This window comes from Oryza glaberrima, chromosome 3 (assembly GCF_000147395.1).
Source record: "Oryza glaberrima chromosome 3, OglaRS2, whole genome shotgun sequence".
NCBI classification, from domain to species: Eukaryota; Viridiplantae; Streptophyta; class Magnoliopsida; order Poales; family Poaceae; genus Oryza; species Oryza glaberrima.
In genome coordinates, this window is record NC_068328.1 from 4,591,369 (window position 1) to 4,609,562 (window position 18,194).

Consider the following 18,194-nt stretch of genomic DNA (forward strand, 5'->3'; position numbering starts at 1 on the left):
TTTATAAATGTAAGTTTTGACTACAACTTTTTCCTAAGGAAAAACAGCACGAGAGCTTACCTGCTTGTTTGTTAGCATAGTTTGACCGTATTTTTTACTACTAAAAACTAGCTTCGTTAATCGTGTAAATGTGTGATATTTCAACATATTCGTATATCTTCAGGTGCCTAATCCTAAATGTTTATTTTACTTCCAGATGCAGAGGTATCTTAATGAAGGAATTGAAATCGTGATGTGCCAAAGTTCGATCATCGAGTAATAAGGCAATTTGTGTGGAATGTCGTGTAGCCTCCTACCGTTAAGTGTTAAGTAGTTCAGCAATTAAGCTGATATATTCATGTGATTTTCTTCCCGGATTGAATAAAAATATTGCATGGAATGCAAAATATTTGTAATTTCTCATGGCTATATAAATATATAACCAATATAAATATTCGTTTGTGTGGAATGTCGTGTACCACCTACCGTTAAGTGTTAAGTTGTTCAGCAATTAAGCTGATATATTCTTGTGATTTTCTTCCTGGGTTGAATAAAAATATTGCATGGAATGCAAAATATTTGTAATTTCTCATGGCTATATAAATCTATAACTAATATAAATATTCGTATTTTTCCGTTCGTCACATATAATTTCGTCCGAGTTTTCATCCATACGCAATCCGATTAGGTTAGCAATAGCGATGGAAAAAAAGTTGCAAAAAAAAAAACGGCACCACCACCGCCCGCCTCCACGCCGTCCGGGCCGCTGCCCCTCCCGCCCCGTCGGGCCGCAGCTGCCTCCATGCCACCGGATCTGGAGGAGGCGAGGCCCGGCCCGCCGCCTCCACGCCGTCCTGACCGCAGCGCTGCCGGATCTGGCGGAGGCGAGGTCCGGCCGGCCGCCTCCACGTCGTCCGACCCGTCGCCTCCATGTCGTCCACCACCGCCGCCGCCACACCTCCCCTCCCCCCCCCCGATCTAGCGGAGGGGAGGGCGTCGCTGGCCCTCCCGCCGCCGCCACACAAAGAGAAAGGGGGAGAAGTGGAGAGAGTGAGGGGGGTGGAAGGGCGCGCCGCCACTTGCGAAGGGGAGGGTGCCGACGCCGCCGCCGCTCGCTAGGGGGAGGGCGCGCCGCCGCTTGCGGGGAGGAGGGTGCCGCCGCTGCCCCTGCTCGGTGTGGGAGGGGGGAGGCGTCGCCGCCGCTCGGTGGGGGAGCCGCCGCCGCTGCCGCTCGGTGGGGGAGCCATCGCCGCCACCGCCGCCGCTGCTCGGTTGGGTTTCAGGGGGTGGGGGTGGGGTGGGGAGCGGGGAATGTATTCTAGAGTTAGGTTTTGGGTATTTATTTAGGTTAGGATCGAGCTAGACCGTCCATTCAATTGGACGGCTCCAGCTGCTCCCGCATCGGGCCGTCAGCCTATTGGGCCACCGCATTACTGGGCCGCCGAATGGACCGCGTGATTGCATAAGGACGTAAAATGAACTTCAACGGATAAAAGAAACTGTCCAGATACATAGGATAGGCAAAAGGGAGGGGATATAAACTTTTCCATATTCGGCCCAAACCTAAAAGGGAGGATTTTTATTCTTTTTCCCATTAAATAATTGTTAAATGATGTTTGTATTATTAAAATTAGCAATTAAGCTCTGAAAATTTAAATAAAATTCCAAAGAGCGAATTAATCATGGAGAATTTAATAAAATTAAATTTAACCATGTCATTTTATTTCTCACACTTACTTTACTTGTAAATTAATTTATTTTTACACCTACCTACTTAAAATATTAAATATTACAGCAAACTTGTATTTTAATTTATTATATAGTGTAGATTTTTCTTAACTTTTCCTCAATTTTCTGGTCTATACACTTCCCGTTGCAACGCACGGGCACTTTTGCTATAATTTCAAAGAGTGCAATTAATATTGCAGAAAATTTATATTTCATTAAATTAGAATTTAATATGTTTTAATTCAATTTTCTCGTTTTTTCTTTCGCGATGCGAGCTAAGCAGGAATATTTTTATCCATCTTGATTATCAATAGTGCAATGAATAATTTACCTATCTTGGAACATTATTATATGCATGTTAACGGTGTACTTTATAGAATTTAACAGTTCCTTTACCCGTAGCGAAGCACGGACACTTTGCTAGTAAGATATATATATACATATATATGTAACGCTATTAATTTTTCATAACATTTTACCATTCGTCTAATGTAAAAATTTATTATAAACTATTAATATGCCCGTACTACGCCACAGTGGCATAATATTTTGGTTAATAAATCATTAAATTTCATTCAAATAAAATTAAGTATCCTATAATCGGTCCAATTGGGTGCTAATTCGATACAGGTTATATAAAAATATATTTAAGGCAAAGTGCAATTCAAGAGCACCAACCATTATATCCAAGGCAAATTTTGCTACATGACATCGCGACTTTGTTGTTTTAGTCGTAGGACACTGCGCGAAGTGACTTTTGGGTGAAGACACTCTGAAATATTGGATATTTGCTGGTGGACATTGTACTCATTAAAATAATAATTTCTGGTTGAAAATGAGAGAGAAATCGCGTGAAATGTCAAAAATACCCTTGGGCCCACATGTCAGCTCTCTTATCTATCTTCTTTTCTCTCTCTATCTTCCTCCTTCCAGCGTCGCGCTACGAGGCGAGGTGGTGTGTGGAGACCCGACGCGGGCGCGACGTTGTGCGGGCAGCACTCCGAGGCAAGGCGGCGAGCGGAGGCCCCGCCCAGTGCGGGTGCGGCGGCCGTGCGGGCGGCGCGGCAAGGCGTAGTGGTGCGGTGGCAGCAGCTCGCGGCGACTAATCCAACTAGAGAGATGCTGGATAGAATATTGGTGACTTTTTCTTAGGATGATATTTATCCTTTAGTTGCATCTCTTTCTTTACTAAAAGTTGGGTCTGACCATAACCCTCTTCTGGTAACTTTAGAAAGGGGCATGACAAAACAGAAAAAGTTTTTAAGTTTGATCCAACCAAGCTGAAGGAATAGCATTTTAAATCAGAGGTGATTAATAAATGGCCAAAGAGAGTTAAATCACACATTTTGGATCACTGGAGGTGTCAGGGTTCAATTCTAAGAAGGAAAATAAAAGGTTGGAGTTGGAATAGAGAAAGTGAGAAAAGGAAAATAGAAGGAAGATTTACATAGGAAACTGGAACAGGTGAAGAGGGAGGCAGATGTGGCCGATATTTCCCCAGATAGATGGGAAAAAAGATATAAATGGTAGGAAGAGTTAAATAATCTATACCAAGAAGAAGGAATTTATTGGCAAATAAGGAGTGACGAACAATGGACTTTAGAGGGTGACTCAAATTCTTCTTCCTTTCATGGGGTTGCTAGTGGAAAGAAGAGGAAGATGACTATTCTATTGTTAGAAATCGCTAGTAGAGAAGGATTGAAGGCACACATTTATGAGTTTTATAAAGAGTTATTTGGCTACTCTACCCTTCCAAAGATACATATGAGTGAAAATATCCAGAGGATAAAAGGGGAGTAGATGAGCACGATAACATAGAGCTAGTTAAGGAGTTCACTATAGAAGAGATTGCAATTGCCCTAAAAGAGACAAAGACAAATACAGCCCTAGGGCCAAATGGTTTCTCTGTGAGTTTCTATAAAGCATTTTGGCCTCAGATAAAGGATCAGATTAAAGAAATGATGGACTTGCTTTACAAAGGGGAGTTAGATTTAAGTAGGTTGAATTATGAGGCGATCATTTTGATTCCAAAAATCAAATATGCTAATATTCTCAAACACTTCCAATTTGCCTTTTGAATGTGCGCTTTAAGCTAATAACCAAGAGGCTAACAAGGGTAGCTTATAAAGTGATAGACCCTTGCCAAACTACTTTTATTCCAGGGAGAAACATTTTAGATGGGGTGGTAATCTTGCATGAAACTATTCATGAGTTGATATATACACAACAATATGGTATTATCTTGAATTTAGATTTTGAGAAAGCCTACGACAAAGTGAATAGAAGTTTCCTGAAAGAGGTGCTTAAAAGTAAGGGTTTTCATGAGAAGTGGATTAATTAGATGATGGGGGCTGTTGAGAATGGGAAGGTAGCAGTTAATATGAATGGGGAGCAAATGGATTTATTTAAGACTCAAAGGGGTTTGAGACAAGAAGACCCATTATCTCCTTTGCTTTTTAAGATAGTTGGGGATGCTTTATCAGAAATGATTAAGTCAGCTAGAGACCAGGGTCATCTGGTGGGTTTGGTTCCACATTTGGTTCCAGGAGGGCTTACACATCTGCAGTATGTTGATGATACTGTGTTGTTTATGATAAAGGATGATGCTAATATTGTTACAATCAAGTTTCTCTTGTATTGTTTGGAGGAGATGTCAGGTCTGAAAATAAATTACCAAAAGAGTGAGATGATTGTGTAGGAGCCGAAGAGGCAGAGTCAGTAAGGGTTGCTAACCTGCTAAACTGTCAACTTGGAACTTTGCCAATGAAATACTTGGGCTTACCTGTTAAAGGTGAGAGATTGATAGTAGCTAAATTGAGAGGAGATTCAAATAAACTGGAAAAGAGGTTGGCAACATGGTTGTGTAGACATTTATCTTTTGGAGGGAGATTTGTGCTGATAAATTCATGTCTTCGTAGCATCCCAACTTACACCATGGGGGTGTATTTGCTGCCAGAGGGGGTTCATCATGAATTTGATTCTATTAAGGCAAGATTTTTTTGGGAGGGGCTTGAAAACAAGAGGAAGTATCATATAGTGAAATGGGATGCTTTATGTAGGCCAAAAGATTTTAGGAGTTTGGGTTTTATAAACACAAGAGTGATGAATATAGCTCTTTTGGGGACATGGATAGCAAGAATTGAATCAGATTCTGAGGATCCAGTCTGTCAGCTGCTGAGGAGAAAATATTGTAATGAGTGGTTTTTTTCAATCATCTGAATTGAGAACCTCTCAGTTCTAGAAAGGATTGCATAGTATAAAGAATTTTATGAAGTTAGGGAGTGCATATCAAGTTAAAGATGGAAGAGCTATGAGTTTTGGGGATGATGTGTGGCTGGGAGAAACTCCTGTCAAGATTCAATTTTCATACATTTACATTATCACAGCAGACCCTGGAGTGACTCTAAAAGAAAAATTCAATGAGGGAGAATGGTCCATCCCTTTAAGGAGACCAGTTTCGGTAGAAGATGTAGAAGAATGGGAAGAGTTGATGAGAGTCCTTGAGGGTATCTCGTTAGAAAGTGGAAGAGATGTGCTGTTTTGAAAACTAGAGAAGAATGGTATATACTCAGCTACGTCCCTTTATAGGGAACTTACTTTTAGAGGGGTCAGAGATCAGAGGATGATTGAGATTTGGAAAAATCTTGTATCTTTGAAGATTAAGATTTTTCTTTGGTTGGTTTGCAAGGGCAGAATACAGGCTGTTGAATGTATGAAAAAAATGAAATGGCCAAGAGATGAGAAGTGCAAACTTTGTGGGAGGGTGGAATAGGTGAATCATCTCATTTTTAACTATCCTCTCTCACATTTCCTGTGGTGTTGTGTTAGAGATACGCTAGGCTGGTTTAAAGCTCCAAATTCATGTGAAGAGTTGCATACTTTTATCTTAGATACTGAGATGACATTAAATAACAAGCGTGTGTGTCCAGGGAACTGATTGAGCACGCGCACTTCGCTTGACGTCGCACCGATCCACTGCCCCTCGTTCTGCGTATGGTTTCGCCGACGTACGTGTCGCACGCGCCGCTCGGTCGATTAAAAAATGTTTTAAGGAGATGTAACATTAAAAAAAAGTTGATTGCAACAACGAGCCCCTACCATATGCAACACATATATATTTTTCACAAAAATATAATCATGAAAGATCTTGTAAGAAAGATTTAATTGTAATGAATAATCACGATGTAAGTGGATAGTTAATTATATATGTAGTTTAAAAGGAAAAATCGTTTCGAACTTTTAACATATCGAAAGTAATGGGCTGAAACGACATCTCACATCCCTCCACGCGGTCTCATGCTAGCTGAGTAGCTGCTGCTCTCACGTGGGCTCCGTGCGTGTGGACTGCTCTCATGAGGACCGTCCGATTTTTCTATCGGCATCGAATGTCCAAGACCGAGAGTAATCCGACTCCGAGTTCGATCAGGCTGCGTCATTGGCAAAAGGATAAATCCGGTACACCCCCACCCCACGTGTGTGTCCAGGGAACTCATCGAGCACGCGCGCTTCGCTTCACCTCGCACCGATCCGCTGCCCCTCGTCCTGCGTATTGTTCTCACGCGCGGCTCGATCGATCTCGATAGCGACGATGTGTAGCGTCGCCGGCAACGAGCAGTGTTACTGCCCGGAGTGCCACCGCACGACGGTGGTGGTGGTGGACCACGCCACCGGCGACACCATCTGCACCGAGTGCGCGCTCGTCCTGGAGGAGCGGTACATCGACGAGACCTCCGAGTGGCGCACGTTCTCCGACGCCGGCAGCGGCGAGGACCGCGACCCCAACCGCGTCGGCGGCTGCTCCGACCCCTTCCTCTCGCACGCGGAGCTCGGCACCGTCGTCGCGCCGGCCAAGCGGCAAGCGAAGGACACCGCCTCCCCGCCTCATGTACGCGTCGACTCCAAGTCGGGCCAAGACAGCTCGCTGGCCGTCGCGTTCCGCGCCATCTCCGACATGGCGGACCGCCTCCAGCTCGTGGCCACCATCAGAGACCGGGCCAAGGAGCTGTTCAAGAAGATGGAGGAGGCGAAGCTGTGCGCCAGGGTGCGGAACCGCGACGCCGCGTACGCGGCCTGCCTCCACATCGCGTGCCGCAACGAGGGCAACCCGCGGACGCTGAAGGAGCTCGCCTCGGTGATGCGCGATTGCCAGGACAAGAAGGAGATCGGGAGGATGGAGAGGATCATCAGGAGGCACCTCGGGGAGGAGGCCGGGACGGCCATGGAGATGGGCGTCGTGCGCGCCGCCGACTACATGAGCCGCTTCGGCTCGCGGCTCGGGATGGGCAAGCCGGAGGTGCGGGAGGCGCAGAGGGCGGCGCAGACGCTGGAGGACAAGCTCGACGTGCGGCGCAACCCGGAGTCCATCGCCGCCGCGATCATCTACATGGTGGTGCAGCGCGCCGGCGCCCAGACGTCCGCGCGCGACGTGTCCAAGGCCTCCGGCGTCGCCGAGGCAACCATCAAGGAGGCCTGCAAGGAGCTGAGCCAGCATGAAGAGCTGCTCTTCTCCTCTTAATAGATGCTTTTAGGCTTTAGCATGCGTGTAACGTATTTATGGTTCTCGGCACGTCCTCTGTAGATGGTAGATCATGGTAGTGCCATAACCAGATGAATCATGTACTGAACTATTATTTTAGAAGAATCAGATGACCTATTAATTAAGAGGTAATACATGAATAATACGAAGTAGAGAGTTTATTTATGTGCCACATTTCATGTTTTTTTTTCTCGAAACACTGACGGGCTGACGGCCCATGGAAATAACAGGCCTTCCCCGTGTACGCTTCGCCCTAAAGCCCACGGGCCTCCGCAAAAGCGGTCGAACCCTCCTCCGTGCACGGCGCATCCGACTATCCGAGGCTGCGACGACGTGACCGATCGACGCCACCGCCGACGGCCGACCGGCCGCAGAGGCGACGCGCGCGCGACATCCGCCATGGCAGGCACAGCCGCACAGCCCGGTCGCGTCCTCCGGTCCTCCCCTGCCTTCGAGCAGATGGGGATCGATGGATCGTGGCGCTGCAGATCAGCAAGGTGCGTACTATATCTGAAGAATTTATCATCTGAATTATGATGAAACATGATAGTGTTAATTTACTGCAGCGGATCGCTGTCCCTTGGTCTCGGTAAGCATGGATTCCATACCATTCAAACCCAGCTATTTGTCACTTGTACTGTTCTTAGACCCTTTAAGGATTCATGGAAGTGTTAAAGGATTCATTCATGAGCCATGACATAACCTTCATTAAGAACTAGTGCACAACGTCAACCTACGAGTTACAGCTAGGCCTGGTAATGGGCTGGCCAGCCCATGGGTTGTACGGGTTGAAACACTAATGGGCTGAAAATGGTGTGTCTTTTATGGGTTATAGGAAGGAATAAGTTCATCTGAGGCCCCTTAATTTTACACCGAATCCGATTTTTATCCTTGAAATCCAAAACCAGATACAACCGGTCCCCGAACTATCAAAACCGGTGCAAATAAGGTCCCTTAGCGGTTTTGAAGGCGGTTTCGGTTGACATGGCGCCTACGTGGCTAGTTTGAGTAGGTCTCTGTCCCATGTGGCATTGACGTGGTGATAACGTGGCAATTAAATCTCAGAAAAATAATAAAAATCACGGGCCCACATATCAGTTGCAAAAAAAAAATCTAAAAATGGTGGGGCCCACATGTGAGCTAAAAAAAATAAATATGGTGGGCCCCACATGTCATCTCACTCTCCCCACTCGCGACACCGCTCTCCTCGCCGCCGCCGCCTCCCTCGCGAAGCTTCTGGCCTAGCCGGCGCAGCCATGGGGGATTGAGGGGAGCTGGCGGCGGAGAAACACGTCCGCTACATCGTCACCGTGGAGAAGGTAGGCCGCCTCTCGCTCGGATGCGAGCTGCTCGATGCAGCGGCTGATTCTGATTGGATGCTCTTCGCTGCTGCTGCTGCTGTGATGCAGAAGGACTCGTTCGAGTCGCTGGTGATGGAGCACATCCGAGTCAACGGCGCGTACTGGGGCCTCACCACGCTCGACCTCCTCCACAAGCTCCACGCCGTAGAAGCCGACGAATTCATCGGGTGGATCATGTCCTGCTACCACCCGGATTCCGGATCCGCGAGAAGGGGAGGGGGCGGAATTGATTGATTGATTGTTGGTGGTGATGGTCTTGGGATCCTTGAGGGAGACGTGTTCTTGACTTGATCTGTGCGTTTGGTTCTTCGGATTTGGGTGTTGTAGGTGGATTGGGGGGAAACGTTGGGCACGACGCGCATGTCCTCTACACGCTCAGCGCCGTGCACGTCCTGTGCCTCTTTGATCGGCTTGATGCTCTCGATGTCGATAAGGTTGCTGATTGTATCCTTTACTACTAGATCTTGACTGAGGTTCATCATGCTTGTGCAAACATTAGTTTATCAATGTCCAAATGAATCTAGTCAATCCTGCTACTTTACATTGAGGCTGACTGTGTTGCATGAATTCGCAAGAAACCGAGCAGAATCAACCGCTGCATCGAACAGCTCGCATCCGATCGAGAGGTGGCCTACCTTCTCCACGGTGACGATGTAGCGGACGTGCTTCTCCGCCACCAACTCCCCTCCATCCCCCATGGCTGTGCAGCGAGTGAACCGGCGACGGCGGCGGCGAGTGAACCGGCGACGGCGAGGAGAGCGGTGTCGCGAACAACGGCGGGGGCCAGTGGGTGATTGGTTGGGCCGCCGCTCCGCCCGCCCCTCCGCTCCTCGTGGGCCCCTTCGCCCGCGGCCTGCCGCAGCCGCCGCTCCGCCGGCATGCTTCGGCCGCCGCCGTCGTTCTCGGCATGCTGCAGCGTGATGAGGAAGAAGAGAGAGAGCCGAGTGGGGAGAGGGAGATGACATGTGGGGCCCACGTGGGCCCCACCATTTTTTTAACTGGCATGTGGGCCCCATTATTTTTAGATTATTTTTTTGTGTGGCTGACATGTGGGCCCATGATTTTTATCATTTTTCCAATATATAATTGCCACGTCATCGCCACGTCAATGCCACAGGGACGGAGGCCTAGTGAAACAAGCCACGTAGGCGCCACGTCAGCCAAAACCGCCTTCAAAACCGCTAAGGGACCTTGTTTGCACCGGTTTTGATAGTTCGAGGACCGGTTGTATCTGGTTTTGGGGTTTAAGGACGAGAATCGAATTCGGTGTTAAATTAAGGGATCTCAAATGAACTTACTACAGGAAGGAATAAGGGCAGGGTTGGGTTGGGCCATGTAAAATGAGGGTTACGATGGGCTGGACACTATAGCTCAAAATGGGGTTCAGCCCATGGGAAGTAAAAAAGGGTCTCCTTTGTGGGAGAACCCACAGCGGTAGAACCCACAGCGGTAGGAGCTCGGCGACTGGATCGGCGGCCGCCGCCACCTTGCGCCGCCTTCTCTCCCCCTCCGCCTCCGCCTCCACCTCCGCCTCCTCCCCGTTGCGATCCTTCGTCGCTGTCCCCGTCCCTGTCCGCGAGCGCCGCCGCTCCGTCCTTCCCATCTAGATCGCGCCACCCTATCCGCCGGCGTGTCGTACGCCTCCACCAACTGTCGGTCCTCCGCGGCTCCGCCTCCCGGTCAAGATCCGGCACCGCGCCGCCGTCCTCCGTTGCCTCCGCCTCCTGTCCGAGATCCGCAGCACCGCGCAGCCCCTTCTCTGCACGTCGGCTTCTGCAACCAAGGTTTGTTTTCTTTGCTACAGGCATTGCTATTCTTGTTCTTGGTTTCAGTGCAGCGGATTAGATTGCTCTGCTAACATCTGAATGAAACAAATCTTGATCACATGTTGAAATTGTTAATCCAGCTAGGGATTGCTTATTAGTTTGCCGATTCACAGTACAAACTTGGAAAGAGCTATTAGGATTAGATTAGGCATTGAATATAATGTATAAGCTTGTATCTCTGATCATAGGATTCTCTTAAATAAGAAGTATATGCAGACGAACGAATATTGTTTCAAGGCATTGCTATTCTTGCTAGTCCCTCTTTGTGTCATATTGAATTTTAGGAATCTGTAATAGAGAAAATTCTGGGCATATAATGATTTGTACTTCTGCAACTTGTAATACATTAAGTTGTATATATCTTGGATTTTAAATAAACACACATATATAATATTCTGAAACTGTGTTGGTCGAACTAGCTGCTCTTCTGTTTGAGATTAACTGAAAGCTGGTGGCCATGTGTTGATCTGAATTTTAGGATACAAGGATCTGATATTCTGCCTTTAAGTGCTGAATATACATTTTTTTTCAGGCCACTTAGGTAGATGGCGCATTGTGCTGAATATACTTAGGCTGATTCTAAATGCATGCTTTTTGTTAGAGGCTGTGTGGCTACAAGTTACTGCATGTCCTTTTGGCCTAAGTGAATTCTTGTGCTATATGAGTAATTTAATTTATACTGTAATAAAAACTTACTTGTTATCAACTAGTATAAATTTTCACTTTGTTTCTAAGTACTATACTTAGAGTTACATATCTATTCAGATTTCTTAGTGCTGCTGGAAGGCTATTGGGTAAAGATCGAACTTCTATGTCCCCTGAAACCCTTGAGGCAAGTATATGTTTGAAAGATTGGATAATTGGATTTGACGATGATGAAAAAGGTAAAAGATTGACATTATGTAAGGGTATGTATTATAGCATATACTTGATCTCATTTCTTGTGCTTCAATATGCAGGCTATGCAACAGAAGGATCTCGCATTTGTGATTTGGAAGACTATGTTGAATAGTTAAATGCTGAACTCTCAAGTAGAGGTATCTTTGAAAGTTAAATGTTGATTCGTAAGAATATGCTTCATGCTGCCTATTTATACGATATCCCTGACTACATTTTTTCTATGTTTGATTGGAGCTGAATTACATGTATGATGTAGCTTGATCTGCACTATATATTTATTGGTGCACTGCATTGTTCTGTTTGTAACTTGATTGACTATGAATTATCCAATGATGCAAACTGAGGAAAGAACTTTGTTACGGTATATTAGTTAAAATAGTTATAGACATAATCACCTGTAAACTTGCAATGCATTATCCAATATCTCTATATATGTATGCTAATCTGATACCAGGGAAATCATATCTGAATTCTGAAACCATCTTAAGAGAAAATGTAGTACTGAGTTGGCAACAAACGATGCATCACCACTGTCAATCTGTCACCTAAATTCTCATCTGATTTTGTCTGGTTCTCTGCTAGAAACTTGTGGTATTTATATATTTTAAAGCTCAGATGGAACGAATTGTGTTTGTACAATTACACATCAGTTGGTAGTAGCATTTAATCTCGATTACATCAAAAAAATGACATGGTTTGATGCCCAACCAACTAGTAGGAGTAAAGCAATTCTGAATTTCCATTGCTTAAGTATAGGAACATGGATTATTGTAGTGATGCCTTCTTTAATAGGTTCTAACTTCTAACCTCATTTTGTTTCTATAGGGAGATGGAAACATTGCACTGGACAAGCTGTGACATAAGAGGAAGGCTGAGATTAAGCATCAATAGATCTTGCTAGTACTTTTGAATGAAAAAATTTTGATCTGATTCATAGATGTTTATTAGTTTCAAGGCGTGTCTATTTGTAGCCTAATTTTGCTAAACTATTGTGTATTTCTTAAGAAAATTCAGTCATACTCTTAAACCTGGCTTAGTTTGTGGTAATCCCTATTTAACTTATCTAAAAATTATTTGTCTTACTCCCTATAGCTGTTCTATGCATGTATCCAAAGCTTTCATGTATGTGCGATGGCTCTACATTTGTGTATGGCTGAGCCGCTGAGCATGCTAAAAGGCCCAACGGGTTAGTCTCTTCATTGTTTATGGGTTGTCCAAGGGTTCACAAAGGGTTAGGGTTCAACAAGCACTGAAAAGCTTAAAGGTTGGGGTTGGTTTGGGCTAAAAATGCATGTTAATGGGCTAGGGTGGGGTTCAGGTGCACTATATACACATAAGGAAAAAGTGCAACGAAGGTCCCTCAACTTGTCATCGAGTTACAAAATCATCCCCCAACCACAAAACCAGATATATGACATCCCTCAAGTTACAAAACCGTTCAATTTAGGTCCTTCGGTTGTTTTGACCCTGGTATTATCCGACGTAGCAGCTGAGTCAACGTGGGACCCGCGTGGGACCCACATGTCAGACTGTCCACGTCACCACTTCTTACCCTCCCCATCAACTCACTTCCTCTCTCCTTCCCTCTCCATGGGCGGTGGCCGGTGAAGAGCAGCCAGGGTGGCGCGGCAGGACGGTGCGGCGGGCGCGGGCGCGGTCGCCGGTGCAGAGGAGCACGCCGCGGTCGGGCGTCGCCATGGCCTCTCTTGTCCCCGTCGAAGTCACCCCGCTCGACGAGGTCGGCGGTGGCGAGCACGGTGTCCCGTCGCGACGTGCCCCGTTGAAGTCACCCCAGTCGACGAGGTCAGCGCACGCGAGCGGGGAGGGGCGTCGGTGGCGGGACCACAGGGGCAGAGCGAAGGGGGAGCTGGAGGGGAACGGCGGTGGAGAGGTGGAGGAGGTGGACGCCGCTCCGACGAAACTCCCATCCGGGGCGAGGGAGGAGCGGAAGACGGAGACGGCGACAGCGGGAGGGGAGCGGGGATGGAGGCGGCGAGGAGGGAGTTGGCCGGCCGACACATTGTCGCCGCCGCCGCCGCCGTTGTCCTTCCGGCCGTTGCTCTTCCGCGAGGCCGTCCCCAACGAGCCGCCGCTTCGGCCGTCCTCCCCCGTTCCAGTGCCATGGCAAGTGACGAGAAGCCGGCGGCGCGGCGCCCCCACCCGAAGCCGCCGACGACGATGAGGCCGAGCGGTGCGGAGTCGTCGGCGCCGCCGCTCCCCATCCGCAGCCGCGCTCGCCTACTGCTGCCGCTGCCTCTCCGCCATCGCGCTCGCCCAACTCCCTTGCCGCCGTCGGCCTGCTCCCGCCCGTTGCCGTCCACTCCTCAACCGCGTCTCCGCTGCTTCCTTAGCCACCGCCGCTGCGGGCTCGCGTTCGCCGCCCTCGCTTGCCCGCCGCCACGTGTCGCCTTACCTCACGCGGCTGTCGCCGTGCTCCGGGAGCCCCGCCATGGCCTCCCGCAGCACCACGCTTCTCATCTTCTTCGTCTAGCCCTCCTCGCCGCGCCGCCCTTCCTCTGCCTCGCCGCCGTCGTCGGGAGATGACGGCCTGGCCCTAATCTTCTCTGCTCCTCTAATTGGTCCCAAACCGGCGCCCGCAGCGCGTCGTATGCCGCCGCCGCCACCCGGAGTCCCGCGCCTTGGCGTCCTCGCCGCCACCGCCCAGGCCTCTCTGACGGCCTGACCTCGAGGTCACACGCGCGGTGAGCCTGTGACGCTCTCCCTTATCCCGCATCGTCGACGACGCTGCCGCCGCATCGCCGGCCCGCCGGATGTCCTCTCCCACCTCGCCCTGACGAGCTCCCCACCCGCCGGGCATCCTGCAGAGGGGAAGAGAGAGAGAGAGAAGAGGAAGGGGGAGAAGGGGGAAGGGAGAGGTGCTGACTGTACACCCTGACATGTGGGACCCACGTGGGTCCCATGCTGACTCAGCCGCCACATCGGACGAAACCGGAATCAAAACCACCGAAGGACCTAAAGTGAATGGTTTTGTAAGTTGAGGGATGTCCTGTATCTGGTTTTGCGGTTAGAGGATGATTTTGTAATTCGATGACAAGTTGAGGGACCTTCGGTGTACTTTTTCCTACACATAAATGGGCAGGGGTGGGGTTCGGGGTGGGCCACGACCCATTACCAGGCCTAGTTACAGCTCAGGCGAAATTATTCCAAAATGCTTATATTTTTAACTGACCATGACATTGTAAGCAATAAAAGTGTAGAGTGAGTCCTAGAAACTCATTGTAGCAACAGAAACTTAGGAAGCATATATATAACTATTAAACACATGACAGCCAGTCGGACAAATACGAACCATGTATACTAATACACGATCCTACTTAGTATCAGCATCTTAGAAGAAGGCTCTGCTTCCATAGAAGACCCTAGAACCCTTCGATGGGGATGGCTTCTCAGCTGTAATCGAGTCAGTGTTGTTTTCAGTTGAGGGGCTACTGTTCTCCACATCCAATGGCAGCTTCATCTTTGCAAGGGATTCAGTAAACTGCTGCATGCTCTTCATGTACATGTTAACTATGTCCTCCTGAACAACAGACTCACCAGGGTTGAGATTAATGCTGATCACAGGCTTGACAACTTCACCCTTGAGTGGTACATCGGAAGAATCAGCCTCGCCATCGGTAACATCCTGGCTTTTCTCCCTCTGGCTTCCAGTGGGAGATGCTGCAAGGATGGTGTCTGATGGCTCAGAAACTGAATGTGGAGTGACAGATGTGCCTGTGGAGTAGTCTGTGGTTGATACACAACTTTGAGGACTTCCCTCCCGATATTCATCGAGATTCTTGTTAAATAATTCAGTACCAGGAACAGCTGCATCAGATTGCACTAACTTTGGGTTGTCAACCTTAACTGAATCCTCATAGCTCAAGGTCTCCATCTCGAAATACTTGGAGACCATAATTTGATTCTCATTCACCACATTCAAGTCCGGGAATTCAATCTTTTCAAGTTCGCAAGGGACAGAGCTATCATTACCAGAACCGTTCACTACTAACGCTGACTTGTTGGGTGCTGGAATGGGGATGACATCTGGAGAACATCCAACATAAGACAAGGACAGCTGAACAAATCCAGCAGGGGTGTGGAGCAGGTCAGTGGATGTCATGGAGAATTCCTGGACAAGCTTTCCATCAGCCATTACAATGTCTGCCAGAGGAACAAGGGCAAAGCCAAGAAGCTGGTCTTCCAGGTAGTTTCTCACCCTGCTCAACATCCATATTTCACACTTAAGGGAAGCATCCACAGTGCGCACATCGAGCCTTAGACCATCGTCAAATACCGGGTTGCGCCCACCACCGTTGATCACCTTGGTTGAGCATGACACATCTGGGTCACTCGTGAGGCACAGCTTTGCATAAACATCCTGCTTGTGGTAGATGCATATGTTGTGAATATCGCGTGCTTGGTGTACAAAAACATCAAGGTAGCCTATGGGCTTTTCTTTGGTCGTGGTCTCAGTATTAAACCCGGTGACTTTTTGAGTGATAATCTCAGTGTTCAGCATCGGTGGCTCAGACACGGGGCCAGTTTGGTTAGCTGCCATTACAGGTGTCCCAAGACTGCACTTATGACAGATAGAGAAATATGTTTTAGCATAAAGTTGTGCAAAAAGTGCAGATAAATTCAGCAGAACATGCACAGAAAGGTGTTCCTAATACTTTTCTACAATAATTGGGCCCTGAATTTGGAAAAATGTTTAGCTCACAAAGTCACAGTTGCAGAACAGATGAGTTTGACTGGGTAGGAAAGCATTGAACTTCCTAATCTGGAGGGAATCTGACGGGAGAAATAATTTGGACTTACAATCTGAAGGACTTCAACTAAAAGATCGCCAATTCCTGCGAGATCCGAGCTTTTAATGATATGAAGTTACCCTGAAACAGGAGAGCACGGTGTTTTGAAAATTAGGAACAAAAATTGAAATGAAATTCGTTTCTGACAATCTGAAAATCCTCATCCTCTTTAGCATATACTCCTACAAGATTTACCTTAACAGAAATAAAAAGGTAAATTGGGGAGCAAATTCGGCTCCGCTGTAGAACCCCAAAAGGCCAGCTCAAATATTCCGAATCAATACGCAAAATTACAGCATGAACAGTAGATCAGTAGCTGGGGGCGCGGGGCGCAAGCTAACCAACACATGATGTACTACAGACAGTATAAAGGAAAATGGCAGGAAAAACAGCAGCTGAGCACAAATTATGCATTACATATTTTATTACATACTACAAGAACTGAAATTTAGGTGCATGTGGTAACGCTAAACTCAATTCCGTGAAGAAACAACCGAAATGTTCAGCTGTTTACACGAATCGAAAGCCCTAGCAGCATCAAGAACCATATCCCTACCAAATTCTTCCCGTTGTTCAAACAAGGGCAAGAAAATTCAGGACAAAAACGCTCAAATCAAGAACTGGACGAACTAACACAGGCATGGGAATTCGAGTGAGCTTGGAACAGAAACTGCTGTGTACTAAGAGCAGTAGAGCAAGAGCTAGTAGGAAAACGAGATTAACAGTCTTACACAGGAATTACGGGAAGAACGCAGAGTTTTACCTCTTTTTCACTGGAGATTAATGGTGGCGGGTTTGGGTAAGTCGCGCTCGAGGTGCCCAATGTAGGAAGGACCTTGGAGGCTTTGGTCGCTTCAACTGTGTTAAAATAAGGGCGAGGGATGTGGGGGATCATGGGACTCTATGGTCTATGGAGGGGGTAGGGGAAAGGTGAAATATAAAAATGGGCGCCACTTTTGCAGAAAACGCATTGTGTTCTCTACAAATTACATGGGTTAGGCATTTGTTGGCGCTGTTAGGTGAGCCACACGCATTAGCATTGTACATTTGTACATGACACATCGCACGCACCAACCAATCTACATTTATGCACAGTGCACGTATTGTTTCGCTATGCATATTATGCAGAGGCTAGTGGGTAAATTTGAATGTATATATTGAAGGGGAAAATATAAAGAGCTATAATTTGTGTCGTTTTGTTGCGGATCAAAAACAACTATCAATGGGTTGAGTGCTAGCTTGTATCACAATCTCAGCTTACATATGTTATGGCGTCTGCACGCAACATTGTCTTGATAGCATTTAGAAATGAGTTTGTGGGCTTCAATGGCAATAACAACAGAATACAGAAATATTGCATCTAATTATTAGAAAAAAAAACTAGTCTTATAACAGTAAAGACAAATAAGATATTGAAAGCTCTTTAAGGAAGATGTTGTGTTTTTAAAACCAATATTATTAAAGTTTCATAATTCCGTCTATCAGTACATGCCCCTCGTATCACGTATGCTTCTATTTGTCAAATATCAAGAACACCATTCTTTTACTAACGGGATAATCCTTTATATGCCACTAGAAATTGGCCAGTTCCCTTATTTGCCACTCAAAATTGGCTTCTCCCTTTTATGCCACTGGTTCAAGCTTTTTCACCCTTTTATGCTACTCCCAACATTATAGTGTTAGTTGACTGTTAGTCAAACGTTAGTTTTTTCCGTAAATGACCAATATGCCCTCTCAAGTAAAAAATGTGTAAACTTCAAAAAATCATAACTAATTCATTTTTAATCCTTTTTGAGTGAACAAAATTTTATCAGAACTAGTGAAAAATGCTCTTTGTATTAAAAATATTGTTGGAAAACTGCATGTTTCATGCTTTTATTGAAAATTTATTTGTGATGGTGATGGCTAAAATTGCATGTGATGAAAAAAAATCATTTTTATATGTTGTATCCAGTAGCTACATTAGTACTAAAATACTTATTATTGGTTGTATACCAACTCTCAAGGACAAATGCGTCTTTTTACTATGAGGTTAAATGTCAACTAGCGGTTTAGT

At 46.8% G+C, this 18,194-nt stretch overlaps 3 protein-coding genes across 4 annotated transcripts; 2 read left to right on the forward strand and 1 right to left on the reverse strand.

Moving 5' to 3' along the window:
* The first annotated feature begins 6,092 nt into the window (after window positions 1-6,092).
* LOC127768978 (transcription initiation factor IIB-like) lies at window positions 6,093-7,222 on the forward strand. The gene is made up of 2 exons (XM_052294650.1): window positions 6,093-6,162; window positions 6,291-7,222. Exons 1-2 carry the CDS (start codon window positions 6,093-6,095, stop codon window positions 7,220-7,222), a joined length of 1,002 nt encoding a protein of 333 aa, XP_052150610.1.
* A 420-nt stretch (window positions 7,223-7,642) lies between these two features.
* Window positions 7,643-9,904, forward strand: LOC127768980 (geranylgeranyl transferase type-2 subunit beta 1-like). The gene is made up of 4 exons (XM_052294652.1): window positions 7,643-7,740; window positions 7,810-7,832; window positions 8,513-8,562; window positions 8,653-9,904. The coding sequence occupies exons 1-4, from the start codon at window positions 7,643-7,645 to the stop codon at window positions 8,836-8,838; spliced, it is 357 nt and encodes a 118-aa protein (XP_052150612.1). The 3' UTR covers window positions 8,839-9,904.
* A 4,646-nt stretch (window positions 9,905-14,550) lies between these two features.
* Window positions 14,551-17,054, reverse strand: LOC127765116 (uncharacterized). Of its 2 annotated transcripts, none has more exons than XM_052289950.1 (3): window positions 16,902-17,054; window positions 16,149-16,219; window positions 14,551-15,904 (listed from the first exon to the last, which is right to left on the reverse strand). In XM_052289950.1, the coding sequence occupies exon 3, from the start codon at window positions 15,886-15,888 to the stop codon at window positions 14,680-14,682; it is 1,209 nt and encodes a 402-aa protein (XP_052145910.1). In that variant the 5' UTR covers window positions 15,889-15,904; window positions 16,149-16,219; window positions 16,902-17,054; the 3' UTR covers window positions 14,551-14,679. The 2 variants fall into 2 exon arrangements, with proteins under 2 accessions (XP_052145910.1, XP_052145911.1); XM_052289951.1 differs by having other exon boundaries at window positions 14,551-15,909.
* Between the last annotated feature and the right edge of the window lie 1,140 nt (window positions 17,055-18,194).

Excerpts from the sequence above, each read along its gene's own strand:
- LOC127768978 (XM_052294650.1), top strand. The coding sequence starts at position 6,093 with ATGTCCAAGACCGAGAGTAATCCGACTCCGAGTTCGATCAGGCTGCGT. Across the intron at positions 6,163-6,290 it reads TTGGCAAAAGGATAAATCCG|CGACGATGTGTAGCGTCGCC; the intron begins GTACACCCCCAC and ends CGATCTCGATAG.
- LOC127765116 (XM_052289950.1), bottom strand. The coding sequence starts at position 15,888 with ATGGCAGCTAACCAAACTGGCCCCGTGTCTGAGCCACCGATGCTGAAC.
- LOC127768980 (XM_052294652.1), top strand. The coding sequence starts at position 7,643 with ATGGCAGGCACAGCCGCACAGCCCGGTCGCGTCCTCCGGTCCTCCCCT. Across the intron at positions 7,741-7,809 it reads TGGCGCTGCAGATCAGCAAG|CGGATCGCTGTCCCTTGGTC; the intron begins GTGCGTACTATA and ends AATTTACTGCAG. Across the intron at positions 8,563-8,652 it reads ACATCGTCACCGTGGAGAAG|AAGGACTCGTTCGAGTCGCT; the intron begins GTAGGCCGCCTC and ends GCTGTGATGCAG.